We start from the raw sequence: 14,142 nt of genomic DNA, 5'->3' as shown, positions 1-14,142 counted from the left end.
AACACCACCATGAGAATTGTCTCCGGATGCCTCAGACCAACTAACCTTAAACACCTACCAAGAATATGTGGGATCGCACCCCCTGGGATAAGGAGGTCTGTAGCAGCTGACATAGAAAGGACAAAGAAAGAACAGAACCCACGCCATGTCACGTTCAGCCAAAGACAGGTGACCCCAAGACTGAAGTCCAGGAAGAGTTTCATGAGGGAGACGCATGTAATCCATATGGACCCTGTGGAAGGGAGAGAGGCTAGATGGTCGGACCTGGAAGGCGCCACATGTAGCTAGAACATGGCAAATGGACACGAATTGCCCTATGCAGAGTGGTTTACTAAACAGGATTCGAGCTGGATGCGCCAGAACAGCAGTAAACCTCACCAGATGGGGCATCCAGGAGGATGTGAAGTGTCCGGACTGCAGACAAACACAAAACAATGACCACCTCCTAGTATGCGGCACTATCACTGTGTACACTAGAGAGGAGCTTTGGGGATAAATGAACAGCCACACTGAAGACCTGGTGCGGAGATGGAAGGGAAGAGTATGATGAAATCCGAATGTCCCGTACATGATAAGAAGAGGAAGAAGAATTAAATTGGCATTGTTCAAAAAATTCAAATTGATAGTTAGTGGACATTTTTCAAAAATCTTGCAAAAAGAGGGGAGATATGAAATAAAAACTTTTGAAATATTTTTCAGCTCCCCCTCCCCCACACTCAGAATTTACCTAGCCTATACAATGACATTATTTGAAGTGGTTCTCAAAATTTTCCTATCAGAAAAACAATATAGCGAGCTCGAAAACATACAGGTGCAATAGAGTAAAATAATTCAAATTCAATAATAACAGCAAAGAATTATTTGAAAAATATGTATCTAGGAAAAGCTTGGAAAAAAATATACGAAAGCACTTAGTTCTACTTATATTTAATTCTAAAATCATCTACTTTCGGTAATTTTTGACAGAAACGTACGCAGCTAATTTGGGCGGAAACAAAAGAATGATAATACTTATATCAAAATTCATTCTAGATAAAAAGCGTTTATAGAAATGTATTCGGTGACTACGAAGATTTTTTTATTATTCCATTCGCCAGTTTTCAAATGTTAACAGCTATCATACCTAGGTGTGCTCAAAATGTTGGTGAAATTTTACTGGTTGGTTTATTTTCTAGCAGGCGCTTATCGGGTATTCGGATATAATTGCACAGTGAGTGATAAAGGTAGGTAAATACATTATTTTAACATAACTGCCAATCAGAACACGTGACTTTTTCAATACGACTTGTACCTTTCAAAATGCAGAAAATCTCTGGCGATTCGAATTAATTCTCATTAATTATATTACAAATTGAAATGTGAGAAAATTTGACCATGAATATTTTTTGAAAACGCAGAAAAAATAATATTCCAACAGTCAAAAATTTCAATACTGATGCCTAAAGGATTTTAAAATTAAATCCATATTTTTATTCACTCATTTTATTTTGTCAGCCATGAGCAGCAACATGGGCAAGAGGCTTGTTAACTGCAGTTTACATTGATTGATTTTTCACAAGATCCTCTATTTCTACTGCTTACTTTTCGGTTTTCAAAATCTGTTGAAAACTTTCTTTAAATTTTGTCGAATTGGAAACTCAGAATCTCTAAACATTTCGACCACTTGGAAATTAGACATTTCACAATATTTTTTGGAATTTTATATACTACAGAATTTTTTTTTGAAAAAAATTACTTTTTTCACCATCTTTTTGAACCAAATTTTCAACCTCTAACTCCCCCCCCCCAAACAACCAAAAACAAATTAAAGAAGCCAACATTTTCACGGGAAAATTAAAATTGGAAGAAAATTTGTATACTTACGTCTTACATACTTAGAAAGTATTTTTCAAATTCAATCAAAATTTATTCAAAAACAAAAAAAAACAAATGCAAATGAACACATTTTTGAATTTTATAATTTTTTCACTACCTTTCTGACTGAATTCACCACTTTTTCACTACTTTCACTACCCATTAGATACCCAGGATTACAAATTGCTTAATTTTTCACCCAAATTTGCAAACATTAGGTATTCTTCATACAAAATGTCATCAAATTTCTCAAAACCACGTAAAATTTCCCCTCTTTTAAGTGGCACAAATTCTGAATTTCAATCTTCAAAATAGCAGCTGATAAAATTTTACTCTCATTGTACGTCAACACGATCCATGATTCTTGATCCTTTGGTCAAAACGTTCATAGTGTTGTGAAGGTCATTAGAACAATCAGTAATGCTTCATAATGAGCTTCGAGGATGTTGAAATAGCCTATATGTACATTATTATACGGAGTAATTTATGAACTTATCATGTCTAGCCATAGCCCACGCAACAACTTGATATTAAATTCAGTAACGTGATATTGCCCTACGATACAAAAAATTAAAATTCTTATCGTAACGTGACATTGGCCTACGACAGATCAGTACTTACTTCCCGACATTGAAGATATATGATAATGTATAGTTATCTGGCAGTGCACTGAACCTATATTTTCTGTTTTCTTTTCCCACATAAATTCAAATGAAGAGTTGAACTTTTAGTACTTCTTTTTGGGTGTGAACAATTTTGGATTTAAGGTTATTTTAAAATTTCCACACAATTCATTAAATAACTCTTAATTTAGCAATACAAAATTATTTTTTTTCAAAACTTCCGAACCAACATGAATGTTATCTAATGTTGATCTGTTTAGGGCCAGTTTCGGGGAACGAAGGGTGGGCAAAAGTACAGTAAGGTAATCACCTTAAAAACTTGACGATCTGACTTTTAGAAAATATGGAAATATTACAAATCAGAAAAAATTATTCAAATCTGAATGAAAGACACTTCAGTAATTTGAGACGTGTAAATTACCCCCACCCCCTCTCCTCTTCTTTCCTCCTCACCCTTTCAATCAACAGAAACTAAAAAGTATACTAGATTGGAAAATCGCAAACTAATTCTAGTAAAACATTCCAGCAGGAGAACCGAAAAAGCTAAATTACTGTGATCTGTTTTTAAAAAATAATCAAAACCCTAGTAAAACATGGTCCCTTACAACCGATGTCCATATCACAATTACCAGTTCGTATGCCGATTTGGTAAGTTAGCATGTTTCAAAAATTACTCAAGATATAGATTTTGTTTCATAAAATTACTGACTCTATAGTCTAAGGTTAATTTATTACTGTCAATTTCATAGGACATCATAAATGGCATTTTCGAATTACGTGGAATGATAAATATGGTAAGAAGATCATGTACTTGGCCCAATAACTAATCGAGAACTAAACCAAGTTTGTACCTACATTTATTTAGAAATGGCTCGGTCAACAAATAACATGGAAATCAAAAGAACCCGATGATTACTATTTGAATATCACAGATAATTCGATTTGGAGACCGAAAATACACTTGGAAAAGTGAGAATATTACCTATAATCAGTTTGGTATGCTGTACCCAGCCAGGGTAGATATCCGCGTTTCAAGATTATTTACTCATCCAACTTGAAATTTCAGTCAAGCATTTGAACACGATACGTTTATCGGACTTGGAAACACAACTGTATCAAATAATGGAGTAATGGCACACGTAGCACCCTTAAACATACGATCACGATGTCAGATAAACTCATATTCTCCGCACATGGATTCGAATACTTGCCAACTCAATTTCACAATTGACATTATTCATGCCAATATTACTTTCCAACAAGTAAATATTCCAATTTATTAAACGTACAAATACATAGATTTACTATTAACAAGAAAATCCTTCGATTACACTCTGACTTGAACGAAAACAAGCTAAGTATAATAATGAGCCTTGACTTTTAAAATTAAGGGTGAGGGGGGGGGGGGTTAGAATATGCTATTTTGTTTGGTTTCATCCGAATTTTAGTAAGTCATTTTGGAAGGTTCCTTGCATAGGAAAAGGATTGCAATGAGATGATAAATGGGACAGCATTTTATTTGTTCTTTTGAAGAAAAATTACTCGGATATAATATCACCATGGGCCATCTCAAGAACTCAATTCTCATCCTCTTTGGAAATAGATCAGAAAGATGAAGCATTAATCAAATCTGTAGCAGTGAACGTGACATTACAAAAAAATCCCCAGCTCACGCCCTGCAGCGAATTAGCAAGTTGGCATAATTTTAACACAGTTTAATAAGTACCTACATACATCGTCTTTGATTCTAAGTATTTTAAATAATCATTTTCATCAGGTAACTCGTTGGAAAAAATCATTTGTGAGTTATCATTAAAATATAATCCATCTATCATTCCGGACACAACGTCTCAAGATTTCCTTCACGCACTCAACTTCACTATTTTTTACGCCGATGTAGTAAGTTCTTCAGTTCAACTTGTTCCGATAATGATAATCAAGCACCAGTGGATATTGCTCGCTAAATAAGATACAAATTTTACAGGATGTTTCCGGTATGTTCCAGCTGATTGGAGTTGTAGAAGCAGTGAGTATATTTATTTACAAATTGTTCAAGCTGGTCTAACCCGAAAAACACCCGCCACAGAAAATCCTTTATAATTTCCTCAATAGTCAAATACTTTTTTAACATTTCATTTTGTTTTAAAATCGCCATATCAGATCAGACTTCTGAAAAAAAAATGACTCTAATTTGAACGGTTTTCAGAACACTTTAGAAAATCTGAAATTTTTAAAACATACCCGAAAGCTCCAGAACAGCCTGAAACTTCTTCCAATCGACTCAGGATATTAAAAATTGGGTACTGCTAGGATGCTCCAGAACTACCACTCAAAATGGTTCAACCCCATTTCTAATTGATTTGGAGGGTCAAAAACAAGGCAAACACCTAATTTCTGCCGTTATGGTCTATTTTTGGTAAAATTTTGATTTTTTTCCATTTTTGACCCAAATTTAATATTTTAAAAATTCAGTAAAAATCAAAATCGTTTGTGAACTCAAAAATTTGATCAACTGTTTTCGAATTGGTATTGGGAAAATCAGATCACCTCAATTCAAACCAGATGGACGATTACATTTCAGCTGATTTTAAAATTTCGAGATAGAATTTTTTTTTGATTTCCATTGAAAATAAAAGGTCACAGGTGTAGAAGTGACTTACCTACGTAACTTTTCTCATAAGGATTAGAAAATTATTTATTTACTCGTTCTACTACGCGAGTTTATATTCTATCAGTTTTGGAAGGAGATTGGTACTCACCTGAAACAAAGAAAAATCAAGAAGAATTAGTTTGGTTATAAAATTATTGATCAATCACCAGATATGTAAAATATGTAATAATGGTCGAAGGGCAAAGTATGTACAAATTCTGACGACTCGACGTTTCATAAAGAGCTCGAAATGAATATTCACAAATAAAGTATCATAAAAATTGTGAAATTGATTGTGAAAATCACTCAAAAATACCAAAAATTGATGGACCATCAGAAAACGGCCAAAATTTGAGAAAATGCCTCACTTGAGTACAATTTTGCACAGACTGCTCAGGGCTTAGATTATTGAAAAATACCAACAATTAATTGGAAATTCTTAAAATTGAATAATGATTTGTCAAAACTGCAGAAAGTGTCATAAAATTTAAAAAATTGATCCCCCCCCCCCCCCATAATTGAAAATAACCGGAATTTGACCATGTATCTAGGTATCGGATTTTTTTTAATCACTACTTTTTTCACTAGGTTAGTACTAGGTAACCTTTTTTCAACCGAATTTTTAGAAAGCTCTCCACTCGCCCCCCCCACACAACACATAAAAATTGATAAAGTAGAACTTTTCACAGGAACCTGCATTTTCAAAAAAAATTGAAATTGGAAGAAAATTTGTACGTATTCAAAATATTTCTCAATTTATTTCAATCAAAATTATGTAAAAAATGCAAATGATTGCATCAATGAATTTTCTCATTTTTTCATTACCTTTGTGACTAAATTTGCTACTTTTTCACGACTTTCACTGCCCATTTTCAAAATCCCTACTTTTTCGCCACTTTCACTACCTCTGAACAGATCAAGTCATTCCCACCCAGAAAAAAGTGATCAGATCTCACATGATAAGACGAAATTAGACTGCTTGAATTACGATTAGATTCTGATCAGGCCTATTCAGATCTGCTTAGACTTGTTTTATTAGATCAGATAGGTTCCAGATACTCTCTGAATTCAATTTGATCAAACCAGATCCAATAATTGAATCTGATCATCAACGTTTAGAGCTGACTAAACCTGAACCCGATCACACCCCATCATTTCTCCCTGAATGTCTACTTACATTACGGTGTATGCGCTAGAAAGATCCTTCTTTATTCATTTATAGACTTGGGAAGATCCTCAACTTACGTGGAAGCCAAGCGAATATAATTTTACTGAAATAAACATTCAAAATATTTCTCATCAAATCTGGAAACCAGATTTTGTGTTGGTCAAGTATGTAATAATTATTTTCAATTCATCCATTTCAACATACTTCTTCTCCCAATAGCATGACTAAGGGTCAACCCCATACATTATATCATTTCATCATTGCAGCAGCGAATTCCACGACACAAAACCCTTATTAGACTCAGGCTATACGACTATGGTATCAAATCAAGGATTGGTAAGATTCTATGCACTGTCTATCAGTTTACAAGCAAAGTGCCAAGTGACAATAAACAGCATGCCATGGAATCGGCAAACTTGTCAGCTTCATTTTAATACCAGTGCACCAAATCCCATATTCAACATTACACATACAAGTGAATCACCTCTGGCGAAATTCATCAATTCAACAGTAAGTTATACGCCACACAGCTTTTAGAATACGCATACTCAAATTAGCCTCAACATATACCTAATCTACTCGACTATTATTTACATATACTAGACTGAGAAAAATATTGCATCACCGTGGATAGTCCATGAAATGCGAGAGATGAAACAGATGAATGACGGCCATAAATCGTCCAATTACTCGGTTTCTATTGAAGTTGAATTACATAGAAATGATACTGAATTTCAACTCAGGCGATGTGTTCCATTTGCAAGTTTGTAATAATACACTTCTTATGGTGGACTTTCATTGGATCAAAATAATTCAAGTAAAATATTGAGGCAGGCAACTGTCTAGTGTATGACCAATTTACTACAGTTTTGGCTGCACTGGTGCAATTGCTTGTAATTTTTACTCTTTGGATTTATTCTGTCCTCTCTGCTTTGTCTTTTCCAATCGTCTGTTTGTGTCATCTGAGTACAAAAATCCAATATCTTCCTACCACCGATAGAGATTTCGTCTTGACATCCTTCAAGCACTCTTCTCAAGATGTGCTCCTCATTGGGGTAACATACCGACAAATAAAAGCTCAACAATTCGTCAATGAAAATTCCTATGCTATATACATATGTACTTACCTATGTACCTACTAACATTGATTTTATTCTACTGTATTAAGTAAGTATTTAAATTGGTTTCCCAGGGAGCTACGAAGAAGAACTCAAATGTCGCTTATTTTCCGAAATTATTCGTAGATCTCCGACTGAGGCGTATGAACGTGGTCCAAAAACATCCATAATGTACGATTACATGGATTTGGTAAACTTTTACGCATGTTTAAAGCTAACTATTAATTTGTTACAAAAATTCTACTCGATCCCTTCATTTTTTAGAATATTGAAAATCAAGTATTTTTAATCAGAGGACAAATAGTAATGGTAGGTAAATCTTGCAAGTTTTCATTACATTACTACCTAATATGCTAACTGCAGTAAGCATTGCACATATGTACATATCTAACGTTGAAATTATTTTCTATGCATGCATTTGTCAGAAATGGGTTGATAAAAGATTTGCCTGGGACCCATCGGAATTCGGAAACAAGTTCAATTTAAAAATCAAAGAAGATAGATTATGGACGCCGCGTTTAAAATTACAAAAGTGATGACTCGATCTTTCGTATAGATACAGAATTGGCTAATAATCTTTGGCATTTTGAAAAGCACATAACAATCAACATCGTAAATAATTTCAGCGAATTGTTTGGTGAGCATCAGTTGGAGTTATCACCAGATATCAGTTCAAACTGCTATTATCTGGAGATTGAGTGTCCAGACAATGCATACTTGAGTGGGGGTCAATTAGAGGTATCGTCAGATGGTAACTTGACGAGGACTTTGCCAATGGATTTTGATACGAAATGCGGCATGAACTCTAATGGTTGGCCATGGGATCCTCAAACTTGTTATCTCGATTTCAAAACCAATACATGGGATATGGATGCAGAACTGTTGTACAATGCTGTAAGCTTCGTTTTCTTCTATATTTATATGTATCGGTATCTTTCTAGTTTCTATGTTTTCTCTTACCTAACAGTTTGTCTTTATATTAGGTAACTGATGAGTTATCATTATGGAAAACAGCCCAATTGTACAAGAGGTTACACTCCCCTTTCCAATTACAATTCAAGTTTGTTTTCGAAATGAAAAGCTACTCTTTACAAGTCAAATTAAGTTTAATATTCATTGGTTCGTATGTACTTATACCAAAATTTCATATACACAATCGCCAGTTACAAGCTGAATTTCTACAATTAGGCCCTTTCTACTGCAGGTGTAAGTTTGGCGACGTTGGTATCATTTTTGATACCACCAATGAACAAGTTTAAAGTGGTATTGAAAACATTGTCCATGTTACTTCTAGCAATATTTCTGGCCATATTGATGTATTCAATTCATCAGTTTACTTCACGAGCTCCTAATTTCTGTAAGTAATGATGTGAATTTAAATAAGAGGACAAGACGTGATATAAAAATTTTCTATTCCTGTTTCCTAATATGTTTATGCTTTGTACTCCGCTTTAGTGATTGGGTTCATCATTTTATTAGTGATAGTGGGAATATCTAGCTGTGCCACTGCCTTCTTGGTTCACATGGCAAAAAAGTCACGTTCAAATAATCCATCACCAAACAAGGTACATACGTGACAAATTTTTCGTTTAATAGCATATTTGAACTTTCTTTAAAATATTTTTCAAGTATTTGGGATTGATTAAGGGGTCTGGTCTAAATGGGCATTTAATGTTAATGGAATGGTATTCCAAGTTTTCAATTAATTGGAAATTCCAGCAATGGATATTCCCTGAATGAAATTTTATTTGAACAGATCTAATCAGATCCTTCTGCTCATTTTTTAATTGATCAGTTCAGATGTGATTTGGATGATGCCAATGCCAGTTTGATCGGATCAGATCAAACCAGATTGCATACATTCACATTTGATCAGGCTATATCCAGTCTAATCAGAGTTTTGAACAGATTTAGATACATACCTACTTGATCAGTCCTGTCTACTCAGCCTTCAGAATGTGAGATTTAGACGATATGAAACAAATTTCAAGCTCCATCAATCCAGTAACGAAAAATGTTGCGCTGATTTAAATAACGCAAAAGCGAATAAAAAAGTGATTAGTACTTACTCAATAATTCAATTGAGTCAAGTGAAGGAAAAAATGAACAAAATTCAACACTTCTCACGTTGAAACTTTCATATGCATGAAATATGAAATTGAAATTTTATATTATCATTTTAAATGTTGTCTTATTTAGGAATCGACGACTCCAGAGGAAAGCAAAAGCAGAAATGATACAATATTGAAGCCAATATCAACAGAAGCCATTAAACCTACTAATGATGAATACGCCTCTGTGGCCCCCCAGACAACTGAATATGAAATTGACTGGTTAAAAATAGCCATAATGACTGAAATTTTATCACTTGCAATTTGTTTAGTTATATTTGTAATTCTTATTATAAGTTTGATGAACTAAAGTTACCTACATGATTCAATTTTATTTCAATTTCCACATGGATAAGTTTTTGCTTGGTTATGGAGGGGCTGTTCATTTCGAAAATCACACAGACATTTGAAAACTTGGGGGAAAAGGTTCAGTTGACTTTCTGACAGTACCTATGTCAGGATATAGAAAACTTGGAGGAATCGATCGACTTTTTTGAAAATTTAGAAAAAAAATTCGTTGATTTTCTGACATTTGGTAGGTCAAATTTTCTAAAAAAAATCCGGATGAATTCTTGACATTACCTGTGCCAGACTTTTGAAAACTGAAAAATGCTAATAAATTTTTGATATTAGGTAAGTATGTCAAAGTAAATTTTATTCGAGACTTTCCAAATTTTGTTCAATTTAAGAACTTGGAAAAAATCCAGATATTTGATTTTAGACTTTTTCAAGATATTTTTGGCAAAATTTTGTATGTTTTTGACACTTTTTCACACAATTTCGCTCAGTAATTTCTACAATTATAGCATTACTTTTTGTTAATTTTTATTGATTTTAAAGCGATTTCAAAAAAATATAGGTACAATATTTTGCATTTTTTAACCAAATTTTTCTACACAATTTTTTGTTAATTTTCATAGAATTTAAAGTAATTTTGAATACTTTTTCATACGTAGGTACTATGTGTTTTAGTAAAGTTTTACTTAAAGATTTCCAGTTTTTGGGGTCAAAATTGGGAGAGGGGATTGTTTCTTTTGTACCCAATTCTACCTATACCTACTTACATATTATTGACAACGTTTTTGTCTAGAACACGCAAATAATTCATGCACATGCAATCTTTCTGTCTTTAGAGCTTTAGCTTACTAACAAATTCAGCTAAATTGATGATGAAGTGAGCTTTAGTGATAAGATTATGCGTAAGTTTAATTTTTATTTATTTATTTATTTATTTACTTAAACAATTTAGGTCTCTCCAACAGCCAGAAGCCAATTACAGGAGAGACTGATTATAACTATGGGACAATAAAAACTAAATATCACTTTATAAACTAAAAAGAAAAAGAAACAAAAAAATACAAAAAAAAAAAAAAAAATACAAAAGATAATGAGGTAAAGTGAGAAATTATCAGAAACAAAAGAAAAATACGATACTAATAACAAAAGATAAGTAAGACCATTAATAAGTGGTGGTTCATAAAGAGAAGAAAAAAATAAAGAGAGAGAGAGAAAAAAGAACATACGTAGAACAAAAAAAGAAGAAAAATGAAACCAACCAAAAAAGTAAAACAAAATAAAAAACAAGAAATAAAGTATAATAATAACAATAATAATAACAATGTAATAACAAGGTGACCCACAAGTAAACCCCAATGCGCCAATGCCCCTACTGGCCTACTCCCGTGCCCCCCTCACCAAACGCCTGTCAGCATCTGCACATCTACAGAGAAAAGCATCTGAGATGCCCATAATGTTATTCATAGGAGACACCTTTATCCTAGATGTATGGTAATTGCTTAAGGAGAATGTATTTTTTTGTCTAGAATGGATTTTGGGGGCCCAGAAATTAATTTTTCCCAAAAGGTTACTTTCATTTATATTACCATGGATAATATCATATAGGAACAACAGTGCTATTATTTCTCTCCTTTTTTCTAATGAGTTGATTTCAAATCCTTCTAACAGTTCCTTTTGAGTTAGGTCATGAGGATAATATTCAAAGGTCTTCAAATACATATAGGTATTTTAGAAACCTGGTTTGAATTTTTTCAAGTTCTTTTATGAATTTTTTGGTAAGTATGAGGAAACCAGACTAGTATTCCAAACTCAAGGATTGATCTTATGTATGAGAAATATAAAATCTTAAACGTGTTTATCCTCCTGAAATGAGCAGAATTTCTGACCACAAAATACGCCATCGCCATTCGTCTTGCCTTGACTTACACAGTACCTATTGACATGACACTTGAAGGTAAGCCCCACATCTAGAATCACACCCAGGTCCCTAACTGTTGTTAAACGAGAAAGTTCTTCCCCATTGGCAGTATATGTGCAACCTATAACATTTTTTTTTTGAGTAAAAGTAATTGTAGAACATTTAGAAATATTCAGGGGAAGTTTGTTTTCAATGCTCCATTCAACAAACCTATCTAAATCTGTCTGAAGTTCTTGGCTATCTTTTATAGTTTGAATTTTCTTATATATTTTTGCATCATCAGCAAAAAGCAGGCTCTCTGAATTTTCTAGCACAGATGGGAGGTCGTTTACAAATAATAGAAAGAATAGGGGGCCCAAGTTAGAACCCTGAGGGACACCAGATGGACAGGGGTATATACTAGATATTCTGTTTTTGTAAGACACATACTGCACCCTCCCATTCAGATAAGACCAGAATAAACTACACAAGTTGTGAGAGAAACCAAGTTTTCCAAGTTTTAGTATTAGAATTCTATGGTTGACACTATCAAATGCTTTTTTAAAATCAGTATACATTGCATCCACTTGACCACCACCATCAAGGGAGCTCAGACAGAACTCAACAAAGTTGATAAGATTTGTGTTGACTGACCTACCCTCAAAAAAACCATGTTGGCTTGATGAAATGAGATTTTTAATTTTAGGATATAGTTTGCCATATATAATCATTTCAAACAGTTTTGCAGGGATTGGAATTAATGATATTGGTCTGTAGCTAGTGACTTTTTCAAGTGTGCCTTTTTTTGGAACAGGGATGACTTTTGAGCATTTCCAACAAGTACCTATAAGTGAATTTGATATATACTTACACCTGAAATATGTACACAAGAAAAAAACTACTCAGTTAAATTGTGCGATGTAAATTGCAAACATTATTGTAAATATTTCATTCAACACTTTCAATACTATATATTAGATTAGTTAATAATTTTTTGAAAAGTAAAATTTTTCGTGCAAAACTGAACCATTATCAAAGAATCTCTTGATTTTGACATGATGAGCTGTCATTTGAAGAAAACATGTTAAGTAAGCATCCTGCATGAATTACTATTCTACCATAGAATATCATTATATTAGTACCTATACTTAATGATGCAATTCCTCAACATGATATTCACAGAACGCAACGTCCTGTGGTGGATGCTCCTGTTTCAACTCATATGTAATACATTTGTCACACTGAATATAAATATCGCTATAGTTTCCATGACAGGAACACCATCCTCCACTCAACAGGAACCCAAAGTTCATGCAGCAATTTGTCCCAATGAATCGTTCTTTTTAAGGGATTTTTTAACGACTAATGAATTATCATCGTCCAGTACTCAAGAAGTAAGTCAGTCTGAATTGTATTCATCATCATTCATGAAGATCATAACAATCAAATTAACAGTTAGTTTGTCTCTTGTGAATCATCCACCCTTCATCCCCTTCTAATTGACAACAATCAACACCTTCCAGGGTGTGATATTTGATTGGTCGTGAATTTCAAAAATTTCCACACAAACGGGAAACTTTTGATTTTTTGGATTTTTTAATTTTGAAAAAAGCTGCTCAAAAAACACTCTTGAGATGTCACTCCCAAAATCAGCTCAAATGTAGATAAACTCGTTAAAAAGGTCGAGTATAATACACAACTCGATTTTTAGCTGTCCAATTGCATATTCATGCCTTCTGGAGCAAATTCAAAATTCTGGAGAAATTGAAAAATCGCGCTGGAGGCTCCAGAATGGCTGAAAATGATAAAATTTCGATTTGGGTAATTAATATTAGTTTTGGGACTTATTTTGACCATTTGTACTGATCAAGTACGTACTTTCAAAAAAAGGCATAAATTGCCAAAAACAGTCGACTTTGAATTTTCAAAAATTCGCCAAAAATCGAAAAATGAACTTGGGCAGCTGAAAATTTGGTTTTGGGGGTTTTAGACTATGCTCTTTCCAGAAATCGTGGTCCCGTTTAAATCGGGTTTTGGGGGTTTTAGACTATGCTCTTTCCAGAAATCGTGGTCCCGTTTAAATCGGAGTGTGATACCTCAAGAGGTTCCCTTGTAAGCTCGGGAATTGTAAAGCTTGAATAAAGACTCCTTTTCACACATTGGCCAATAATTGGAACAGTGGAAGGGCGACAGGATAGGCAACGCTACCGTGTCGCCTGATCCTATAAGTATATTTATCGTACCCCTGATTATAAATATTTTCCAACGCTCTCGATTGTGTTACTTTATTCATTATCGTAGGCCACATGTTCATTTGGCAACATCGTGCTCTGTACTAATTGATCTTTCTTCTCCAGACATTCGGACATTTGGATCCGCATGGCCCTACAAACAAGGCCATTTTCAAAAAATTTTATTACGAAT

General features: G+C 33.7%; 1 protein-coding gene across 1 annotated transcript; it reads left to right on the top strand.

Moving 5' to 3' along the window:
* The first annotated feature begins 1,078 nt into the window (after positions 1-1,078).
* Positions 1,079-9,839, top strand: LOC135848092 (uncharacterized). The gene is made up of 19 exons (XM_065367866.1): positions 1,079-1,223; positions 3,004-3,125; positions 3,227-3,271; positions 3,343-3,446; positions 3,544-3,739; positions 4,011-4,170; positions 4,255-4,376; positions 4,462-4,503; positions 6,350-6,459; positions 6,562-6,805; positions 6,899-7,058; positions 7,488-7,603; positions 7,678-7,722; positions 7,839-7,945; positions 8,040-8,307; positions 8,397-8,532; positions 8,618-8,770; positions 8,869-8,978; positions 9,613-9,839. The coding sequence occupies exons 1-19, from the start codon at positions 1,139-1,141 to the stop codon at positions 9,832-9,834; spliced, it is 2,547 nt and encodes an 848-aa protein (XP_065223938.1). The 5' UTR covers positions 1,079-1,138; the 3' UTR covers positions 9,835-9,839.
* Positions 9,840-14,142: the final 4,303 nt, after the last annotated feature.

Source organism: Planococcus citri, chromosome 5 (assembly GCF_950023065.1).
Source record: "Planococcus citri chromosome 5, ihPlaCitr1.1, whole genome shotgun sequence".
Taxonomy (NCBI): Eukaryota; Metazoa; Arthropoda; class Insecta; order Hemiptera; family Pseudococcidae; genus Planococcus; species Planococcus citri.
Note: the sequence above shows the minus strand (reverse complement) of the source record. Positions and strands in the feature narration are given on the sequence as shown.